The 23,186-nt window shown below is 37.5% G+C and overlaps 1 protein-coding gene across 1 annotated transcript; it reads left to right on the top strand.

Moving 5' to 3' along the window:
* Positions 1 to 618: 618 nt before the first annotated feature.
* On the top strand, positions 619 to 22,507 carry MCM4 (minichromosome maintenance complex component 4). The gene is made up of 17 exons (XM_020992585.2): positions 619 to 712; positions 925 to 1,031; positions 3,262 to 3,426; positions 4,507 to 4,670; positions 5,187 to 5,288; positions 5,964 to 6,059; positions 6,165 to 6,260; positions 7,498 to 7,636; positions 10,007 to 10,227; positions 10,910 to 11,030; positions 11,989 to 12,248; positions 14,048 to 14,413; positions 14,743 to 14,870; positions 15,718 to 15,925; positions 19,295 to 19,523; positions 21,679 to 21,812; positions 22,161 to 22,507. The coding sequence occupies exons 2-17, from the start codon at positions 959 to 961 to the stop codon at positions 22,251 to 22,253; spliced, it is 2,595 nt and encodes an 864-aa protein (XP_020848244.1). The 5' UTR covers positions 619 to 712; positions 925 to 958; the 3' UTR covers positions 22,254 to 22,507.
* Positions 22,508 to 23,186: the final 679 nt, after the last annotated feature.

Below are 23,186 nucleotides of genomic sequence, written 5' to 3'. Positions count from 1 at the left end.
AGGGAATAAGGGCCAAAGTGGGAAGGGTAACAAGAACAAGACGATTAAAGATAATTTGAGTTACACTCTGAACTAAGATAGTGACTGCAGCGAGGTTAGAAAAGTGAAAGGAACATGTTTTGTTGAACAGGAATATATTAAGCAACACAATAGGCGATTACTCAGTGGTACGGTCCCGGGAAGGATGAAACTGAATCCAAAAGAGCAACGTCGGACTCAACTATTGGAATTTCAAAGGGGTACTTATGGAGGATTATGGATTTGGATCTGGATCTGTTCCTTTTCTTAGACATAAGTTAGAGACCAAAAATATTATTGCTAGAAATTTTTCCTCTGAAAAATCAGGTATTCAAGTAAACGGATTTGTATGTACACAAAATAAAAACTCAACCCCTCATAGGAGAATGGTTTGCTCTGAGCCGCTAGTATTCCCGCGAAACAGGGGTCAAATTGAGATGAAACCACATGCACATTATGGAGGGGGGAATTGGCTAATGCTTAGTTCCGATCCCCTACTGGTTGCATAAGGAGGTAAATTCATTTCCCTTATTCTTATACTCAGTGGTACCTCCCGCAGGGACCTTTTTTTTTTTTTTTTAAGAAGGGTGACTGCAAGGATTGGCGGGAACCCTTAGGGGCGGGTCCTAAGTTTCCCGCGAAGTATTGTCCGGGTGCGGCGGCTTCTCTTGGTCTTGGGGTCCTCACCAGTCAGGTAAGGCACCTTCGTGGGGAGGGGTAGCGGGCGGCGGGTTCTGATTTAAGTCCCGCAAAGCCAGGAAGGTGGAGGATGGAAACTAACTTGGAGCGAAAGGGAGCTAGAGGCGGAGACCGGGCGGCGAGGGCGGCTTCCCGCCTCGGAGCAGGGGCGGGTGGGCTCCTAGTCGGCCTCTGAGTCCTGACCTGTGGCCTCCTTCCCCGCGGCAGGTGAATCCGCCTCAGACCGCGGCCACTCTTCGTCATGTCCTCGTCTCCCGCCTCGACCCCAAGCCGCCGAAGCAGCCGGCGCGGCCGGGCCAGCAACCCTTCCACGCGTGAGTTTGGACCGGTGTCTCCCTTCCCCCACCGCCGGGTTCCGGCCTCTTGCGCCCACCCTCTTCCCTGCCGTGTAGAGTGGGGAAGAGCAGACTCCTGAGCCGCGGCCTGCGGTTTTGCTTTTTTTTTTTTTAATTTGCAAGTCCCAGACTTTCCTGACTCAATTAGTTTTGAATTCCGTTCATTTTTTAAAAATTATATGCCTGCTGTTGTGCCAGAGCACTGGGGTTAGGCTCCGGAGAGAAAAAAATGTGTGTTTATGCTAGTTGGAAGATAAGACTCAACATATTTCTTAGATTTGCTTTTTTTGCAGGAGCCTAGGTAGACTTAAAACTTTCCAGACTGACCTCTGGTCTTAGTTAAATGTAAGTTAACTTTTTTTTTGACATTTTGTTTTTGTTGAATTTTTTTTCTCCATTACATATAAACAAAAAAGATCTGCATGTGTTTTTCCAATCACATAAAAACAATTTTTAACACTGATTTTTTTTTTTAATTTTGAGTTCCAAATTCCCTCCCTCCCCTTCTGCTCCTTGACAAGGCAAGCAGTTTGATATAAATTATACACGTGCAGTCATGCAAAACGTATTATTAGCCACGTATATTAGCCACGTTGCAAAAGAAAATGCAGACCAAAGAAACCCATAAAAATAAAAGATATTTTAAAAAGTATGCTTTGCTCTACATTCAGATGCCATCAACTATTTCTCTGGAGGTAGATAGCATTTTTCACCTTAAGTCCTCTGGAATTGTCTTGGATCACTATTGCTAAGAGTAGTTAAGTCATTCAGAGTTGATCATCTTACAGTGTTGCTGTTACTGCATATATAGTTATCCTGGTTCTGCTCATTTCATTTTTCATCAGTTCATGTAAACTGTCATTTCTTATAGCACAGTGGTACTCCATCACAGAATTAGTTTCCTTAATGTAATGGTTATCACCTTCACCTAACACAGGAAAGGTCCCCTGTATGAAATGGGGCAGAAATACAGGTCTGTTCTTTTGGGCACCTAGGTGGCCAAGTGAATAGATTACCAGACCTGGAGTCAGGAAGACTCATCTTTCTGAGTTCATATCTGGCCTCAGATACTTCCTTGCTGTATGACACTGGGCAAGTCACCTTAACCCTGTTAGCCTCAGTTTCCTCATCCGAAAAATGAGCTGGAGAAGGAAATGGCAAACTATTCCAGTATCTTTGCCAAGAAAACCCCAAATGGGGTCATGAAGAGTTAAACATAACTAAAAATGACTGAACAACAAACATGACATCAGAATCATGGCACAATTTGTTCAGCCATTCCCCAGTTGATAGGCATCTCCTAAATTTCCAGTTCTAGAACTGCCAGTTTTAAGAAGAAATCAAAGCTATCCATCTGTAGTCATATGGAAAAATACTCTAAGTCACTATTATTAGAGAAATGCAAATTAAAACAACTCTGTGGTACCACCTCATACCTATCATCAGATCAGCTCATATGACAGAAAAGGGAAAAAGGAATGTTGGAGGGGATGTGGAAAAATTGGGACCACTAATGCATTTTTGGTCAAGTGTGAACTAATCCTACCACCTGCATTCTAGCAGGAAATATAACACATACCTAAAATGGTACATATGAGATAAACCAAGAGTAAATGGAGGAGAATCTTAGAATTCTTGCTTTCCTTTAAAACTTAGTTTAAGGGGCATTTCCTGCAGAAGACCCATCCTTGTGTCCTGCCTGCCCCTCCCCCACTGTTTCCCCTTGTTTTTAGTCTATCAGAGATTAGGGGGAGAACATCTTTGGCATGGGAAGCAGCCAAAGCAGAGAGACAGGAGACTGGTTGCTTTCTGTGGGGAACAGGGTTGTGATTTTCATTAATGAAGAGCTCCCTCAGTGATAAAAATCCTACAACCTTGACATAAACGTGCATTTTTTTTTTTTGCTTTTTTGGTGAAGCAGTCAGGGTTAAGTGACTTACCCAAGGTCACACAGCTAGTGTCAAGTGTCTGAGGCTGGATTTGAACTCAGGTCCTCCTGACTCCAATGCTGGAGCTCTATCCACTTTGCTACCTAGCTGCCCCATAAACATGCATTTTAAAAGCAGATCTTACCCAATTCTACACATCTTTTACATATACTTTGTCATCACTTGATAGTTGCCCCACTATCTGTTCCATGAGATAAGCAGATCCTATGAGAACAGAGATAAAAATGGAGTCATTTTACATTTCTATTTTTGTGTCAAAGCTCGAAGCGAGAATGCCAAGTCTTCTCCATCTCAGAGGCGCCGGCCAGAAGATTCCACATCCACAGGAGAGCTACAGCCGATGCCCACTTCACCTGGGGCTGATATGCAAAGCCCTGCTACCCAGGATGCCTTGTTTTCCAGCCCACCACCATTTCGTTCTTCAGGTAGGTTCCTCAAGGAATTGTATTTTAGCCTAGGCTGCAGGAGTGTCATTCTGGAAATGACTTAGCCATTAGTTACTAGTTTATCAATATTTGAAGTAGTTATGGTAATCAAAAACATTTAAGTATCTACTAGGTACTTGGTGGTATCACTTTTCTGACTTCATGTCTTTTCCACCAACAGTAGAGGAGCTTAATGCAGAAAATTGGACATATTAGCTCCTTCTGAGATGGTGGAAAAGAAAGCCATAGTTGAAAACGATGATCAATTGGAGGGGTGGCTAGATAGTTGGGCTTTCTTGTTGATGTGGTCTTTGGAACAAACAGATAATGGTTGATACTATAGCCACACTTACATGGTTGGGAGCTTTAGGGTTCTTTTATGCTACAGTATGGGTGGCAAAGTAAAGTCTGTATTTCTTTTCTGATAACCAGTATATGTATAAATTCCATTCCAAATGTCTAGTTTTTCTTCAAGTCAACTTTGTTTTTGACAGAACCTTGGCTCTTAACTTTTGCTTGATTCTATATTTATTGTCTCTCTTGACATTGCCTAATTTTACCTTTTAATTTCATTTTTTATTCTGAATTTTGAGAAGAATCTTTTAAATAAATTTTTATGTATTTTGTTTATTGATAAAGACAAAAGCTTAGGTGATAAATGACACCATTCTGTCTGACAAAGAATATTCTATCATGAAACTTTAGCCAAAGAAGACAGTGCCATTAGTATGTGTCTTAGATAAGAACATGATTTGATCTTATAGTAAAGAACTAGAGCTTCATTTTTAGTACTTTCTTCTTCAGTTTTGAGATCTATTTGCTTCTGAAATCTAAAATCTCTCATTAGGTGTGAATATACAGCTGAATTATGACAAATTAAGGATGTCTAGTTAAAAGATGATCAGTCATTTTATGGAAATATTTATTGCCTGCAATACCTGGACTGGCCTGAGTCAAAACAAATTCCTAATCTTCTCTATAAGGGCTTTTCACTGTCCAACAACATATGGTACTTTAATTTCTAGTTAGATGTGCTGCCATCTATAGGTCTCATTGTAAAACTTGTTTTGATTTCTGTAGCTATTCCTATTGAATTTGATCTCAGTTCACCTTTGACATATGGTACTCCCAGTTCACGAGTAGAGGGAACTCCAAGGAGCGGTGTTCGGGGAACACCAGTGAGGCAGAGACCTGATCTTGGATCTGCTCGTAAGGGTCGTCAAGTAGATCTGCACTCTGATGGGGTAGGTGTATAAATCCTATTTTGCTCATTGGTTAATTTAGAGAAGATGCCACATATGCAGTAACAGCAATATTGTAACAACAAACTTTGAAAGAGTTCACTACTCTGATCAAGACAATTCCAAAGGACACATGATGAAAAATTGTCTCCACCTCCAAAGAGAGATCTGATGAACTCTCAATGCAGATTGAAGTGTTATTTTTTTCACTTTCTTTACTGTTCTTGGGTTTGTGTGTGTGTTTCTTGAGTGTGTTTTCTTTTGCAGCATGGCTAATATGGAAATATGTTTAACATGACTTCATTTGTATAATCAATATCTTTGCTTTCCTTCTAAATAGAGGAAGGGCAAGGAGGAGGGAAAGAATTTGGAACTCAAGATCTTAAATAAATGTTAAAAATTTAACTTGTAATTGGGAAATATCTAACAAAATAAAATATTTTAAAAAGAAAAAATAAAGGATGTTATGTGTTAAGTTATTGCTGAAGAGACTTAAGGGATTTGTTTTCTTCCCAATAGCCAGCTGCAGAAGATACAGTCGCAAGTGAGCAGTCTCTTGGCCAAAAACTTGTGATTTGGGGGACAGATGTAAATGTAACTGCATGCAAAGAAAATTTTCAGGTAAGCTGTTTGAGTTAAATAACTACTTTTTTTTTTAATATCTTGACACTTTTTGGTCTCTAGAAATGTTATAAGAAAGTAACAGGCAATGTGTGGCAATTGAACTAAGGTCCCTTTGAGTTCTAAATTCCACAATTCTGTAAATTTCTGAATGGCATTCAAATCTAAGGAAAATATCACAGTGGGTTTAACATTGAGATGTGCTTCTGGTTTTCAGGAGATTAAAAAATGGATTGTGAATTGTGGCTAATATTTGCTTACTCAAACCTTTTAATCTATACTTGAATGCATAATTTATAAGGAAAGAACATAGATGATTAGGACTTTAATTGAAGACAGTGTGGTGTGGTGGAGATAGAGTTGGGAAGACCTGGGGTCAACTCCAACAACTAATACAAATGACAGTGCATGAGCAAGTCACTTAATCTCCTGGTGTCCCAGGCAACTCTTTTAAGTCTGAGAACAGGTGTCATCTATATTGGCAAAGAGAATTTCTCATGGATAGTACTTTATACTAGTGAAATTTCAAGTCCAAAAAAATTTTAGGTGGCGCTTTTTTTTTTTTTTTTGCTATAATGAGCGAAGTATTGCCACTGACTAAAAGATAACTGAAGCATGCTCATTGCCTAAATTATAATTGGACTAATTTTTCTCTTATTTTTCCCCATTATTTAGCGATTCCTTCAACGTTTTATTGACCCCTTGGCCAAAGAAGAAGAGAATGTAGGCATAGATCTCACTGAGCCTTTATACATGCAGCGACTTGCAGAGGTAATCAAAGGTTTTTCTGGGGCTTTTTTCACTACAAGCAAAATTTTATGTATTATGCTTAAGCTTAAGTGGGTAATTGTTTACCTTTCATTTTTAATCTTGTAGATCAATGTTATTGGGGAACCATTTTTAAATGTAAATTGCGAACATCTAAAATCATTTGATAAAAATTTGTACAGACAACTTATCTCCTACCCACAGGTAAGAAAGAAATTATTTTAAAATGAATTTGTTTTTGCTCTTATCCATGTTAGAGCTACATCTAATAGAATCTCCAGGAAGCTAATTGGCTGTGTTGCTCAAATAAATTTCTTCTTAAGTTTTTTTGTTTTTAGGTGTCAGAACTTTTAATGTCTTTGTAATCATTTAAGATGGAAATTTTTCAAAAATGTATTACATACTTTATTATGTTCTTAAATCATATTATGTATATTTCGCTTTTTTGGTGGTTTGAGTATGTATGTCACTGTAATATAAATTATTGCTCAGAAGAGTGATTCCCTCAGGGTCTGTTAAAAGATATAAAACTATTAACCTTTACTGTAAATGGCCCCAGTTTGCTGTGTTTTTTGAGTTACTTTATTTTCTCTGTATAGTTTTTTGTTTACTCCCTAGTCACATCTTGCCACTGTTAGTGTGCCTGCTATGTCAGGCCCCTTTTACTCCTCTACTTTTTCTAAACAAGTATGGATTCCTTGGGTACTATATCCCCTTCAGTAAACTTCTTAGAAAAATAGTATATACCTACTTGCTATTCACTTCCCACCACATTGTCTTTTTTCTAACTAAACTTTTATACTCACTGCCCCCCTAAACATGTCTTATGCTAAGCCCTGGAGAGTCAGTGAGCTGCATTTAAAACTGAAGAGAGGGAACCTCTGTTGCATTTGAAAAATTGTATACTCTTTTTAGTGGTCCCATCTATTCCCTTACACAAAAGCATGCTTTTTAACACTAATAATTCTTCCATTGAGTATCCATGGTAAGAATAATGGAAAACTATAATATCCAAAGAATCAAAATTGCAGATGACATAATGAGCAATGAAAAGAGATATGGTGAGCAAGAGTAAATTAATCATCAGGAAACGTGTGATTAGAAGAGGGGGTTGGGCTGTTGTATAACAAGCAAATGATAATCAGTGCACCATCCAAATATACACTGGCCCTTACAGAATATTAACATGACACAAAGGACATTTACAATTCATTGGGTAGGTTTACCATGAAGAATTTGTAGGAAAGCATAGGCAAGAGTCCCATTGAAGGTGTGGACGGGTTTTATTTTGTACCTATGAAGAAATCACAGGATCCATTGTATACTAATTAATCCTGACATGTCCTATTAATATGAGATTTTCAGTTCTGCACACTACTTGAAAATAGATGCAAATACATTTTCAAGTTTTTAAAATACATTTTTTGTTCATTTGGTATAGGAAGTTATCCCAACATTTGACATGGCTGTCAATGAGATCTTCTTTGATCGTTATCCTGATTCAATATTAGAACATCAAATACAAGTCCGACCATTCAATGCACTGAAGACTAGGAACATGAGAAACCTAAACCCAGAAGGTAACACTTTTATAATTGGAAAGTGTACTCCTAACAGAAAATGAAAGACATTTTAGTAAAAATCATCAAATAATATTACCATTTGTTAATTGAGTTTTGTGGTGATTTTCAAAGTATTTTGGTTCTAACTCATCCTAAGATGATTCAGAAATTCTTCTATTTGAGTTTTTCAATGATTTTCTTATATGGATTTGAGTAAGATGGGACAGTATTAAATTTCTTTTTTTCTGTCCCATAGTGAATTCATACAAACTCATCCACTATTACCATAAAGGTTGAACTTCAAGTTGAGAGGAAATTATCTGTGACCATTAAATTTACTCTCCAGGAAGCTGACAGTTGTTTATGTCTGTCTTGGAGAAAACACACCCAAATGAAAACCAATCAAGAAGTAATTGTTGAGCCAACTATGCACCAATCATGGTGCAAAATATTTGTATACTGTGGAATGTAACAAACATGTAAAATGTACACTTCCTGTCCTTAAGGAGTTTGTAAATTAGTTGGGGGGAAAGCTAAAAATATGAAAGTTAATAACAGTACAAGAAGCTGAAGCTGGAAGGGGCCTTCAGAGGTCATATCGTCCAACTCCTTCATTTTCCCAATAGGAAACAAGGGTCCAGAGAGGTTTTGGATTTGCCGGAAGTCACACATGTCGCAGGTGACTGATGTGGGATTCAGACCCAGGTCTCCTAGTGCAAAATCCAAAACTCTACACTGAAAAATAATAAATGGTAAAAGATGTCCCCAGACAGTGTATTACTAATAAATAAGCTGTACATTTGTTTATAGCCACTCACAGGAAGAAGAGTTCTCTGAAGGCTTGGAACAATTTCATGTAATGTATAGGATATTAGCTGGACCTTGAATGGTAGCCAGAATTTGAATAGGCAGAGAAATAAAGCAAGCATTACAGATAGGGGTAAAGGAAGGAGTTTAGGCTAGAGAATACTATTCGGGAAATTGAGTATTTGAAGAGAAGACTACAAAGATAGATTGGGACCAGACCATTGAAGGCTTTGAATGCCAGACTAAGGGCTTCCTCCTGTTTGAGCTAGAAGGTAATAGAATAATGATGAAGGCTGGTAGAATGTAAATAGAGGAGGGGCAGCTAGGTGGCACAGTGGATAGAGCACTGGCTGTAGAATCAGGAGGATGTGAGTTCAAATCCAGCTTCAGATACTTACTAGTTGTGTGACCCTGGGTAAGCCACTTAACCCTGATTGCCTCCAAAAAAGAGAAAAGAAAGAAATGAGAATATAAATTGATGAAGTAGATGACTGGATTGAATGACTCCTTCCTCCTTTTTGCGTTTATTTGGGAAGAGTAGGAAAAGAAATTTTCATGGAAAAGGACAGCTAGGTGTTAACATTGTCTGCAGAGGCAGTCCAAGTTTCCAGTTATTTCAAGAAGAAAAGCTCAGAATACCAGAGAGTTTGACCAAAGATAGAGTCAGGGACAAACAACAAAGCAATTAGGTGGGTGAGAGTGGAATGAATTTGAGGATAATATGAATGATCAAAGTGTTGGTGTATGTGGCAGAATGAAGGCATGTTAGAAAAAGAAGAAAAGGAGAAATGGGATGATTGATTCACTAAGCAGAATGAATTAAGGAAGGAATAGTCCAGGTTACTTGGAGTAAGGGGTGGAAGCAACAAATGAAAAGACAAAGATAACATAAGGTATAGTATAGACATCTATACATCTGAACACGCAGAGTAGAGTCAGATTCAGGCAAAACAGTAAAGCTTAGGCTGTTCCAAGTAGAATATTCATGTGTTAGAATGTGCCTCAGAAAATAAAATCTAACCTAGACATAGGAAACCTCTGCACAGGTATCATTGTAGGAAGTAGGGATGGGTAGGTCCTGGTGAAGTTGAAAAGGCCTTCTCAAATCTAAATTATGCAGGACGAAGTCTTTGGTTATTGGAATATTATAATTTGTTTAAATGAATCTTAGAAGTATAATCCAAGAAGAGTATTTCCTAATCTTCTGCTGCCTCCCCTTTATTTTAGTTCTTGATAGATAAAAAGCTTATCAATTTTATATGCATCAATCAGTCAACATTTATTCAGCACCTATTTTGATTTAGGTTCTGATAATACAAAAATGAAATATAAATATGAAGAAGTACATAGGAGATAAGCGACTAGATAATTTTGGAGAGGACAGCACTAACAGTTGAGGGGAATTGTGTAGATGGTGCCACTTAAACTGAGCTTTAAAAGATACTCGAAATGGTAAGAGATGGAGGTGTGAAGAGAGAGTTTTCTGGACCAAGGGTAGCCTGTGCAAAAGCACGCAGAGAGGAGGTGGAGGAAAGGACCATAGTCATTAAACTGTGATGCACTTTTTTTCCCTCATTATAGATATTGATCAACTAATTACGATCAGTGGCATGGTAATCAGATCATCCCAGTTAATTCCAGAGATGCAGGAAGCATTTTTCCAGTGTCAGGTTTGCGCCTTTACCACAAGAGTCGAAATTGATCGTGGCCGGATTGCCGAACCATCTGTATGCAAACACTGTAACACAAAACATAGTATGGCACTGATCCACAATCGCTCCATGTTTTCTGACAAACAGATGGTATGTTGTAGCCTTTTCTTGCTATATAGTAATGTGGGGTCTCACAGGCAAAGCATGAGTCTCAGACACTGCCCTTAGGCATCTGTTTTTACTGCTCATCCTCCGAACCAGAAAAAGTCAAGTTTAGCTTGGCTTACTCTTCTTCACACACACACACCCTATACCCCTTCCCCCAATGCAATTAATCGTCTTGATCTAGAATTATTTTTTTTTTTGAAGTACTTTGTTTTGTTCTGGGTGGAGTTAAAATTCTGAAGAGTTGTGAATGTTAACAGAAAATTGTAAATGTTTTCCCATGTGGTTTCCCAAAATTGTAGTATTTTTAAATGCTTGAATAGTATATTTCTAATCATAGTCATTGCTATCATAGCCAAATTCCTTTTCAGTTTTTGGCATTTTGATTCACTTTTATATTTTGCAATCCTTACACAACAGTGAAAAGTAAATCTTAATGAAATTTGATTTTCCTTTTTGTGTTGATTTTTTAAAATTATGGGTTTGGGTTACAGAATATCCACTTAGAATTAAATTCAAATAACACTTTATAGAATTATTCTATAGAATTGTTTTTCACTATTTAGGGAGTTTGGCTTTCTCCTGCGTATCTATTCTGTTAAAAGTAAGAAATAGTTATTTAAATTTTGCTTAGAATTAACATTAATTTTCAGTGTTCTCTTATCAGATCAAACTGCAGGAGTCTCCCGAAGACATGCCAGCAGGACAGACTCCTCATACTGTAGTTCTCTTTGCTCACAATGACCTCGTTGATAAGGTTCAGCCCGGTGACAGGGTGAACGTTACAGGTGAGATGGATGTACTTTTGCACTAACCCAACCAGTAAAATATCAAGATGGTTTAGTCTTAAATGGGAAGGCAGAATGAGGGTCCATAAAGACTATATTTAACAAGCTAGAATGATGGGTCTTATCTAATAAGATAACATTTAATAGGAACAAATATAAATCTATACACTTGGTTTAAAAAAAAAATCAGTTGAACAGATACCAGATCAGAGATGTGTGGATATTCATAGGGGAAGGGGTGGGGGGAATGGCTCAGACTCAAAGCTCGTTATCCAGTGAAAGCTAAAGCTTGGTCTACATTGGTGGATGCAGTGTCCAAACCGAGGTAGATGATCCAGATGTCCACACCAAGGCAGGAGTATTTTGATTAGTTCTGAATACCACATTCCAGAAAAGGCAGTGAAGCGTCTCTTGTCCAAGATTACACAGCTGATTAGTGACAAGGCCAGTACTCTTGATTTCCAGGCTAGTGTTCTTTCTACTGATGCTTTTGTGGGAAGATAATGTGGGGGGGAACCCATTATTAGTGCTAGCCAATAAAATACAGTGACATCGATATATTGGGGAACAGGGAATCTTGGCAGCCCTAACTAGACCTTTAGTCTAGGCAAGGGAGTTTGAAATGAACCAGACAACTCAGGTGGCATCTTGCCATCGTTTAAGTGCCTGCAACATCATTCTCATCTCCTGGACTAAATGTACAAGGCTGTCAGCTTACATTTAGTTCAGGAGAACTAAAGGTGAGAATGGTATTGCAAGCATTTAAGTGAAGGAGGAGGATAAAGTGTTGACATCTTGATCTTCAAACACATCAACTTCCTTTTTAATTGTAGCTTAAATGATCTGCCAAGGACAAAGTACATTCTATCTCTTCAAATGTTTATCAAAGGAAGCAATAGAAAGTTGAGGTGTATATATAGGGGAAACATGGTAATGTTCTGTGCCTGCTTCTGCTCAGGGATCTATAGAGCTGTTCCTGTTCGAGTCAATCCAAGGATGAGCAATGTCAAATCTGTCTATAAAACCCATATTGACGTCATTCACTATCGTAAGACTGATGCCAAGCGTCTGCATGGTGTTGATGAAGAAGCTGAACAGAAACTTTTTTCAGAGAATCGTGTGGAAATGCTGAAGGAGCTTTCCAGAAAACCAGATATTTATGAAAGACTTTCTTCAGCCTTGGCTCCAAGCATTTATGAACATGAAGATATCAAAAAGGTATATAGGAACTTTAAATTATAATGACAGTAATACACATTGTATAGTGCTTTGAGGTTTGTGGAGTGTTTCACAAATATTATCTTTACAATAACCCTGGGAGAAGTAAGTGTTATTATAAATAGCCCATTTTATAGATAAGGAAACTTAGACAGGTAAGATGATCTGTCTAGGCACACACAGCTAGTAAGGTCCTAGGCTAGATTTGAATTCTGGTCTTCCTGACTTCATGTCTAGGACTTTGTCAAAGATGACATCTAGCTGCTCAAGTGTACAAGCTACAAATTTTTGGTGAGAAGTATCCTGCAAATAGTGTTTTTTATTGTGAGGTAAAAGATAATCATCACCTAAATTAACTAAAATAATGTCTGGAGAAACAAAAGGTCAAGAATATCAATGGAAACAAAAAAAATGGGAAGGAAGGGAGACTAGCAATCTCAAATTTCACTACAAAGCTCTAATTGTCTAAACAGTTTGGTACTGGGTGAAAAATAGATGTTGTTCAGTGGAACAAATGAGGTTCACAATTTTCAGAAACAAATGAGCCACAGTAACCTAATGTTTGATAAACCCAAAGATCTCAACTGTTGAGGCAAAAAAAAAAATCACCATTTGACAAAAATTGTTGGGACCAGTAAGTCCCAGCTGCTACAATACGTCTACAACCTTGTTCCCTGAGGACAGAAGGCAAAGTGGATAATTTATAAAATTTAAGTTTTTGTGCAAACAAAACCAGTTCAGAAGAAAAGCAGGAAACTAGGGCCAGAAACCTTTTCAGCAAGTTTCTCAGATAAAGGTCTCATTTCTAACATACATAGGGAAATAATATAAACTTATGAGAGTAACAGCCAATTCCCATTGAAATGGTCGAAGGCTAGGAGTAGACAGTTTTCAGATGAAGAAATCTAAGCCATTAATAGCCACATCAAAAAAAATGCAAATTAAAACAACTGAGTTTACTAGCTTACACCCATTAGGTTGGCTAAGATGACAAAAAGGAAAATGACAAATATTTGAGGGGACGTGGGAGAACAGATACATTAATGCAGTGTTGGTGGAATTGTGAACTGAAACAGCCATTCTGGGGAGTAATTTGGAACTATACCCAAAAAACTATTAAACTGCGTACGTTTCATAATACTGCTACTAGGTCTATACCACGAAGATCAAAGAAAGAGAGGAAAGACCCATATGTATAAAAATATTTATAGTAGCTCTTTTTGTGGTGGCAAAAACTGGAAACTGAGGGAATATGCATCAATTGAGGAATGACTGAACAAGTTATATATGAATGCAATTGGAACACTGCTGTACTGTAAGAAATGGTGAAGGGGATGGTTTCAGAAAAATCCCGGTAGACTTGTATGAACTGATACAAAGTGAAGTGAGCAGAACTAGGAAAACAATTTACATAGTAAGCAGTATCATAAAGATACTTAACTATGAAAGACTTAGGAATTCTGATCAATACAGTAACCAGCCACATTTCCAAAGGCCTCATGATGAAACATGCTACCTTCCTCCAGAGAGAACTGGTAGAGTCAGCATGCAGATGAAAACAGATTTTCTTCTTTTTCCTGCTTTTTTAGGGAGATGAGGAGAGGACATGGCCAATGCAGAAATTTCTTTTGTGTCACCATGCACATTTGTAACAGGTTTTATTTTTCTTGCCTTCTCATGAGTGAAATATGGGAGACCTTGAAACTGAAAAAATTTTAATGAATTTTAGAAAAATGAAATTCAACCTAATACTTAACTTAAATCTAAATGTAAGTAATGCTCACTCACATTCTCTCTAGGGTATTTTGCTTCAGCTGTTTGGAGGAACAAGAAAGGATTTTAGTCACACTGGAAGGGGCAAATTCCGTGCTGAGATCAATATCCTTCTGTGTGGGGATCCTGGGACCAGTAAGTCCCAGCTGCTACAGTATGTCTACAACCTTGTTCCCCGAGGACAGTACACATCTGGCAAAGGCTCTAGTGCTGTTGGCCTTACTGCATATGTAATGAAGGACCCAGAAACAAGACAACTGGTCTTACAGACAGGTGCCCTGGTCTTGAGCGACAATGGTGTTTGCTGTATTGATGAGTTTGACAAGATGAATGAAAGTACAAGATCAGTACTTCATGAAGTAATGGAACAACAGACTCTCTCAATTGCCAAGGTAATGGTTCCATTGTCTGCTGTAGGAGAGCATTGTGTACATGAAACTAGTGTCTCTGGGTACAACTCCCTTTGACTCCAGTTGGATATTAGTTATGAATTTTGTAGCAATGTTACAGATGTTTATAGATGAAACTTTCAACACTTCCAAATGTATTTGATTTGGGTTAATTTCTGAACGTTTTCTACAGAGTCCTCTTGTTTATTTACTGTATGCCACCTTTTTATAGTGAGCATCGTTCTGTCACCTAAAGGTCTGTATTTGTCTTGGGTCCTGAAGATAGCATAAGTGAGAGAGACCCCACTCACACAATTATTTTCTTTTTTCAGGCTGGAATTATTTGTCAGCTGAATGCTCGAACTTCTATCTTAGCAGCAGCTAATCCTATAGAGTCCCAGTGGAATCCTAAGAAAACTACCATTGAAAATATTCAACTTCCCCATACTTTATTATCAAGGTATTGTCAAAGACATTTATAAGCTAGAAACTATACTGTGTAACATGCTGCTTCTAATACTATGCTAAATCCTTTTTTCTGAAGTGAATATTTTTTTCTTACATTAACTAAAACATTCTCCATTAGTATTAAAATAATATTGACTTCCCATAACATAAGTATGTTCTGTTTTAGAATGAACATCTATATGGCCTACATTTTCTCTCAAATATCAGGCAAGAGTATTTGCATAATTAATAGATGAATTTTAGATTACAAGTATGTTTTTGTTTTGCTAAATAAATGTATTTGCTTATGCTATGCACCTAGACTCAGATGCCAAATAAATCCATTTTTTGGACATGATGGGAATTTGCTTGGCTTGACATTCGGGATTTGTTTTACTTAAGCATGCATATTTATTGTAAGGGTTTTGTGTTTTTTTTCCCCTCCCGGGGGAGGAGGGAGAAAAATAAACATTATTTAAGCAAAAATATTTATACACACACACACACACACGTGTGTGTGTGTGTGTGTGTGTGTATGTGTTTACACCTAAATTTTTTCTGTTGTTTATAATATGTAACATGTCATTCCAGGGGAGAGTTTACTTTCCTACCTCTGTTGCATGACTGCCTAATTAGCATTTCTTGAATCTGAAATCTTTGGAGTTAGTAGGCCAGAAGGAGTGCCGAAGGCCAGTAGAGCCCAAGTAGAAGTGCTTATCTCCTTGGTGGCAGACAGACACCATAGCCAGTTTCAATAGGCCTGCCTAAAACAAATGAAGAACAAGAACGTTTAAAATTTTCCTGTGGTGGGGGTTGATGAACAAAAGAAGCCAATAGATATTTTTGTTCACCCTCTTTAGATTTGATCTGATTTTCCTCATGTTGGACCCTCAAGACGAGGCCTACGACCGCCGTCTTGCCCACCATTTGGTGTCTCTGTACTACCAGAGTGAAGCACAAGTAGAAGAGGAGTTCATGGATATGGCAGTCCTGAAGGACTACATTGCATATGCTCACAGCTCTATTACTCCTAGACTAAGCGAAGAAGCAAGCCAGGCTCTAATCGAGGTAATATATTGACTTTTTAGAGGCTAGAAAGAGGTTTGTTGGTTTTTGTTTGTTTTTCATTCAAAAACGTATGTTAAATGTGAATTCCCACTCTCAAAAAGCTCTAAAATCCAGTGGGGAAAAAAGATAAGTACCTAGTGAAGTCTGAAACCAAATAGAATGTGACAAAAGATGCAAAAGATACAAAGTGCTTTGGCATTGGAGTGATGGGAACACTGAATTTAGAGTCAGAAGATCTGGTTTCAGTTCTGAGCTCTGCCACTTATTACTCTGTGACCCTGGAGAAAGTCATTTTTAACCACATTGGGCCTCAGATTCCTCATCTATAAAATGAGTGAGTTGGGTTTTATTCTAAGAATAGTAAAGAGCTATTAAATATCTTTTAGTAATAAAATGCAGATGTTAGATAAATCCCAGTGTCTTCTGTGATGAAGGTTGTGGTTTAGTAAAAGAGATGTGAGATAATAGTTTTAATATATAATGAGATCAGCACCCAGGAGAAGTGCAAGCAAGAGCAAGGCTTTCTGGACGCATTTGAGTTGGGCTTTAAAAGGATGAGTAGGAAGTCTAAGTAGTATAGGAAACAGGGTGAGAAAAATTACGAAGGTGGGAAAGTATGGAGGTATTAAGTAGCCCAGTTTGGTTAGAGTATAGAGCACATTTTAGGTGGGAGATCTGAAAGGCAGGGTAGTGTTTAATTGTGAAAAGCTTTGAGTGTCAAAAAAAAGTACAAACTTTATTCAGGCAGTAAAGGATGAGAAAAGGAATGATAAACCAATCCAATAAACATTTATTAAGTGTCAGGCATTGTATAAGTTCTAGGGATACAAATGATTAAAAAACCAATGCCTGCCGTCTAATGGGGAAAAGGAGAGCCATATGCAAATGGAGGCAGGAAAGTGGGGCTGGGGAGCAGCAGATGCAAAGTCTAATATAAAGATGGATTTATAATGAGAAGAGAGTCGAGGCAAGAAGACCTGTTAGAAGGCAGCAATCCAGGTGGATGGCGAATATAGATTTGCTTCTGTGGAATTAAGTTATATAGATTGTATAGTAACTTAACTCTTAGATGCATAACCAGACAACTGTCAAAATTAATTTCCAGTAGTGTTTTCCAAGTACACATTGGCATCTATCTATTTCTGTATTTGTATACTAATTTTTACCAGTCTTCCTCAGGATCTTTGTTCTGTGATGTAAGTTTAACCAACCTTAAAGAAAGGTTGAAAATGTATCCACTAGAAGAGTTCAGCACATTTTTTTAATTTGCTTTTTGGTGAGGCAATCAGGGTTAAGTGACTTGCCCAGGGTCACACAGCTAGTAAGTGTCATGTGTCTGAGACTGGATTTGAACTCATGTCCTCCTGACTTCAAGGCCAGAGCTCTATCCACTGTGCCACCTAGCTGCCCCCTGCACATGTTTTGGTTTTTTTTTTAAGATAGCCTGAGAGCCTTTGTGCACTTTAAGGATTTTGGTCATTTAAGTAGATTCTTCAATACTTGATCTTACAGATGTGGGAACTCTCCTGACACTGTAGATCACAGCCCTTCCATGCCTTCTCATTTTGACAACTCTTTTTCATATCCTCCCATAAACTCTTCTTAGGGGATCCACCTAACATAATAGAAGCTGTCCTCTGGTGTTTTTGTTGTTTAGCACTGCATGAGTACCAGGGAAGCATTCGACTTTTCTGACTGTTATTCTTGTTTTTACTATATAACCAGCCCCCTTTTTCAAACTTTCATGTCCTGAATGATACTTATTTTGCTGCTTATCGCATGTAAGTCCTTGTTGGTTATATACTGTGCCCTCTTTGTGTCTACCTTTGTTGTTGTTCAGTTGTGTCTGACCCTTTGTGACCGTATATGAGGTTTTCTTGGCAAAGATACTGGAGTGGTTGGCCATTTCCTTCTCCGGTAATTAATGCCTACCCTACATCTCTCCATTGCCCTTTGGGTCCACCCACACTTCTTTAAATTCATACTCTTGGTGCCTTACTGTGGCATGGAGATGATCCTGGGTTCTTGAAAGCTATGCCAATGGCATGCACATGTGTTCTTGTATGCTCTACTATACTAGAAAAGCTTTAAGTAAAATTCTGGTGAAACTCTTGGTTTTAAATGAAAGGATCTTATCATGTACTATCACTAGAATAATTTTGGTGTTAAAAAATGAGTTTTTATTTGACCCCAAGTTGAATCTATAGACGATTGAAAATATGATGCTTTTAATCAGATTACCAACTATCCCATGGAATGATTTGTGCCTTTGAAAGCACAAGGAAACCAACTCCTTTATATCACTTTCCTTTCCTCTCACCATCATCTTAATTATCTGTAGTCTGGCTTCCTCATCACTTAACTGAAACTGCTCTCTCCAAAGTTACCCTTCCCTTAATTGCTAAATCTATGAGACTTTTAAAAAATTCTCAACCTTCTTGACCACTTTGCTGCCTTTGACATTTTCAGTCACTCCTTTGACATTCTTTTCTTTCTAGGTTTCTGTGACACTACTCTATCCTGGTTCTCGTCCTCTCTGGCCATTCCTCAGTGTCCTTTGCATCTTTGTTCAACTCGTGTCCAATAATGATACGTGTCCTCCAGTCTCTGTCATAATTTTTCTCTTGGTGAGCTCATCAGCTCCTTTGAACTCAATTATCACCCTGTACTGATGCTTCTCTATTTATCCATCCCCTTTCCTAACCTTCAGACTCCCATCTCCAACTACCTATGGGACATCTCTCAAACTGGATATCTCACGGCTGTCTTTAACTCAGCATATCCAAAATGGAGCTCATTATCTGCCCTTTCATGCTCTTCTTCCTGTGTTTCTTATTAAATTTTGAGGGCATCACCAGCTTTGAAACCTAGGTGTCATCCTTAACTTTTCATTCTCTCTTACTCCATCCCCCCATATTTAATCTGTTGCCTAATTCTGTCAATTTTACCAGAGTAAATCTCTCATATATCCCCTTCTGTCCTCTGAAGCTGCCACCATCTTAGTACAGACCCTCTTCACCTCAGGCCTGGATGCCTCAAGTCTCTCCCCACTCCAGTCTGTCATCCTCCTCTCACTTCCTAAAGTGCAGGGGTGACCACTCCCCACCTCTGTTTTTTGCATTGCCCTGGTGACTGTAGCAGTAAGCCTCTCTCTGTCCCTAACCTGACCAGTTACTGAAAACTAGTACATTCTGTCCCCAGAACTATGTCTTGAGCTCTTCCAATGTGGTAGAGCACTCCCCCCAGGCCCAGGGCCACTTTCACCCCACAATGAGGCAAAAGCACAATTCATGTGGAAGAATTTGTGTTGATGTCTAGTTTTAAAGCTGTAACCAAGGCCTTTTTTTCTTTACATTCTCCCCAAACTAGGCATATGTGGACATGAGGAAGATTGGAAGTGGCAGAGGAATGGTTTCTGCATATCCCCGACAACTGGAGTCATTGATACGTTTGTCAGAAGCTCATGCCAAAGTGAGATTTTCTAATAAAGTTGAAGCAATTGATGTTGAAGAAGCAAAACGCCTCCATCGTGAGGCACTGAAACAATCAGCTACTGACCCAAGGACTGGCATTGTGGATATATCTATTCTCACTACAGGTTTGTAGTTTACTTATAACAAAAATCTTAAATTGGCAATTTTTAAAATAGGAAGTTAATTGATCCTTCGTGGTTTTTAAAAATTGTTATTTTAAAGGAGAATACATTTGTTAAACAGTACATTGCACTGTCAGCATTACAGTGGTGCAAATGCAGAGGTAATTGAAACTACATAGAATCCACAAGTCATTCATATTTTGAAATGCAATTAAATGCATAAACATTCAGGAATTGCTTAGACTCCATTTTAAACATCATAGGAAAACTGGGAAAATTGAGTGAGGAGGTAGATTCTAGGAAAGGGCCAGTCTTAATGAGAATGCTTAGAAAAGCCGTGTGTAGGGTTTTGGTTTTTTGAGACTAGATCTCCTTAACTCACTTAAGGTTAGAAGTACAGTGCTGATTGGCATGGAAACTTCAGCCTCCTCCATTTTTCCCACTTGGGCTGGTTCAACTATCCTTAGTTAGCCTGGTAACCCTCCACTCCCAAGGACTCAGCATATTGGTGCCAGACTTAGCACAGACACCCAGTTGACTTTAGTGCTGTTGCATCGCAGAACTTCCCAACCAAGCAGTCTACCAGCTTTAGCCTTCCTCGGTTTCAAGGATCATAGGTGTGCACCACACCCCGCAATAAATGTATTCTTGAGGGGTTTGGATGACCTGAGCATAGGATGGCAGAAACTTTCCTACTATTGCCAGAAGCAGGATAACCTCTATTGAGAAATGGATTTTGGTTTTTGTGTGTGGTGTATATATGTATATTAATTATTAATATATCTTATACACCTAAAATTCATCTGAGAAATTTGGTAAAAAGATTATTTTCCCTATTAATTTTGTTTGTGTAGAAGCTTTTCATGTCATGTAATCAGTTCTCTCTTTTTTCTCCTGTAATTGCCTCTATACCTTGTTCAGTTAATAGTATATCTCTTACCCATAGCAATAAAAGATGTATGATCTGTTTCACTTCTAATCTTTTTATAGCATGATCTTTAATATTAAGGTCATATCTATTTAGAATGTATTGTGAGATGTAGTATAATATGTTGGTCGAAGCCTTTTTTCTGTCTGACTGCCAGTTTTTATTAAATGGGCAACTCTTTCTTAAGTAATTTGTGTTTCCTGGTTTATTAAAAACTGGGTTTTTTAGTTCTGTTTCAATTCACCTTTGTTTAGTCTGTTCCATTGAGCAACTTTTGTATTATTATTATTTTTTTTTTTTACCAATATCAAATGATTTTGATGGGTATTGACTTATAATGTAGTTTGAGGTCTGGAAGTATTATTCCCCTATTGTCCCTACTCTTTTTATTATTTACTTTGATAGTACAGATCTTTTCATTTTTCTAAATTAATTTTATTATTTTATTGAGTACTCTAAAGTAAGGAAACATCTGAATAGGATCCAGGCAGGAAGAAACTTGGAAAAATTCAGAGAAGTTGAGGGGCAGGTAGAAGCTTGGAGCAGAAAAAGTCAGTGTTAAATTTATGGTTAGTGATAAAAGAATGACCTTTAATTCAGGGTCAACTGATGGCAACACAGTCAAATGAATTTGACACAGATAAAGGAATATGTAATAAAAGAGTAACAATTTTTAAGTTCTTATTTTGAGCCAGTGAGATCATAGGAACATAAGCTAGAAGTCCAGTCTCATTTTACAAATGAGGAAATAGAGGCCCAGGGAAATTAAGTAAGACTACAGTGGTTCTCCTTAATCATTAACTGTTAAGTATATTACAGCCTCTGAGGAGGCAGCATAATGTAGGTGAAAGCTTCTGGGGTGTGGACTTGGGTATTTGACCAAAATCTTCAGGTAAAACCAAATGGTAGCCTGGCAAAAACTAGATTTAAGCCAACACCCAACACCATATGGCAAGAAAAATTCTAAATGAATACATCACCTAAATATAAAAAGTCATGTTATAAATAAATTAGAGGAACAAGAAAGAAATTCATTACCTTTCAAGTCTATTTATTAGTAGCAATGTAGTCCCAATTTAGGTGCTGATTAGCTGTGTGACCTTAGGTGAGTCATTTAATTTCTCCCTATCTCTGTGTATATACTGTGCACTTTAAGACTTGGGGAAAAAAATATGTTCCTCTATTTAAAAGATAATCCTAGATTTACTTTAACTGAAATTTTCTTTTTAGGAATGAGTGCCACATCTCGCAAAAGAAAAGAAGAATTAGCTGAGGCTTTGAAGAAACTTATTCAATCAAAGGGCAAAACACCAGCTCTAAAATACCAGCAACTCTTTGAAGATATTCGAGGACAATCTGACATAGTAAGTATTTTGCATATGTTTGGAACTTCTATTTTTATTTCTTTTTTTTCCTAAAGTTAGACATATTCAGTAGTAAAATATAATTGGAAAGAGTAAATTTGGAAACAATCTAAAATGCAAAAATGTCCTATAAATAAAAGGGCTTTTTTATTTTTAAAAAATATGTTTAATAGAAGTAATTTAAAATGTTAGAAAATGTAAACCAGCTTCTTAAAGTTAATTTGATTCTAAAGGTAAATGCTGTTGGGTGATAAATTAACTGGAAAATTGACCTATCTTGAGCAATTATATGTAAGATTGTGTGTATGTTTTTAGACTTAGAAGATATTTATTTTCTACTTCCCCAAGGCTATTACTAAAGATATGTTTGAAGAAGCTCTTCGTGCTTTGGCTGATGATGACTTCTTGACCGTGACTGGAAAGACTGTTCGATTACTCTGAAGAAATAAGATATGAACAATAATGAGCACTATTATCTTCTGTTTTTCTACATAGATGTTTCACTTGATTACTTAGGTAAAACTACTGCGTTTCCTTCATTATTTGCCAGTCAGCTAATAGCACTGCCATCAGTGTAAATAACTAATTTCTAAAAGAGTACTAAGCTCTGGTTTTCAGATATTAGATGTCCATTCTTAAAATGAAAATGTTCATTAGAAATGCATTAAATAAAGGTTCCTTTTTTGTACACTGTACTTTTGAAATTGATGTTTTTTAGTATGGGCCCTGCTAGAGGTTGTGCTTTGTATAAATTTTAATACAATCCCTTCTACATGTCTTCATACTATGAAGGTCTTACCCATAAATCTTCCACAGATGATCCACCAATATGCTGAAGGCCTTTCCTTTTTTTGTGTCTCAGAGATACCAGTACACATACAGAGTGACCATGCATTGCCTCTTAATTCTCTATGTATATATCAACACTTTTTGTAGCAGTAAAGAACCAGAAACAAAGTGATTGCCCATCAGTTGGGGAGTGGATAAATGAAATTGTATACAAAAGTAGGATATTTTATTATGTAGCAAGACATAGTGACCATAAGGAATTCAGAGAAACAGGGAGCTTTGGAGAACTCAGTGCTGTAAAACAATCAGCACCAGAAGAGTCAGCTGAACTGAGCAATTGTAATAATATACAGTCTGCCAATTGTATAAGTTTTCAAATAATATCAATAAGTAGTCTCTTTTTGTTTGTACTTTTTGCTTGTTTCAAGGGAATGTTCAGTTCTAAGCAACGAGGAGGGTTTATTAAAAAATGACTGATGTGAAAACAAAAGACATTTCAGAAATAGCCAAATTGGCACATAATTGTAATGAATATTACTGCATCCTAAGAAATCAATATGAAGAATTAGAGTAGCTAGCATTTAT

The sequence above is a fragment of the Phascolarctos cinereus genome, unplaced genomic scaffold, assembly GCF_003287225.1.
Source record: "Phascolarctos cinereus isolate Bilbo 61053 unplaced genomic scaffold, phaCin_HiC Scaffold_4;HRSCAF=312, whole genome shotgun sequence".
Classification (NCBI taxonomy): Eukaryota; Metazoa; Chordata; class Mammalia; order Diprotodontia; family Phascolarctidae; genus Phascolarctos; species Phascolarctos cinereus.
The sequence above is the reverse complement of the archived record's forward strand: the minus strand, read 5'-3'. Positions and strand labels throughout refer to the sequence as shown.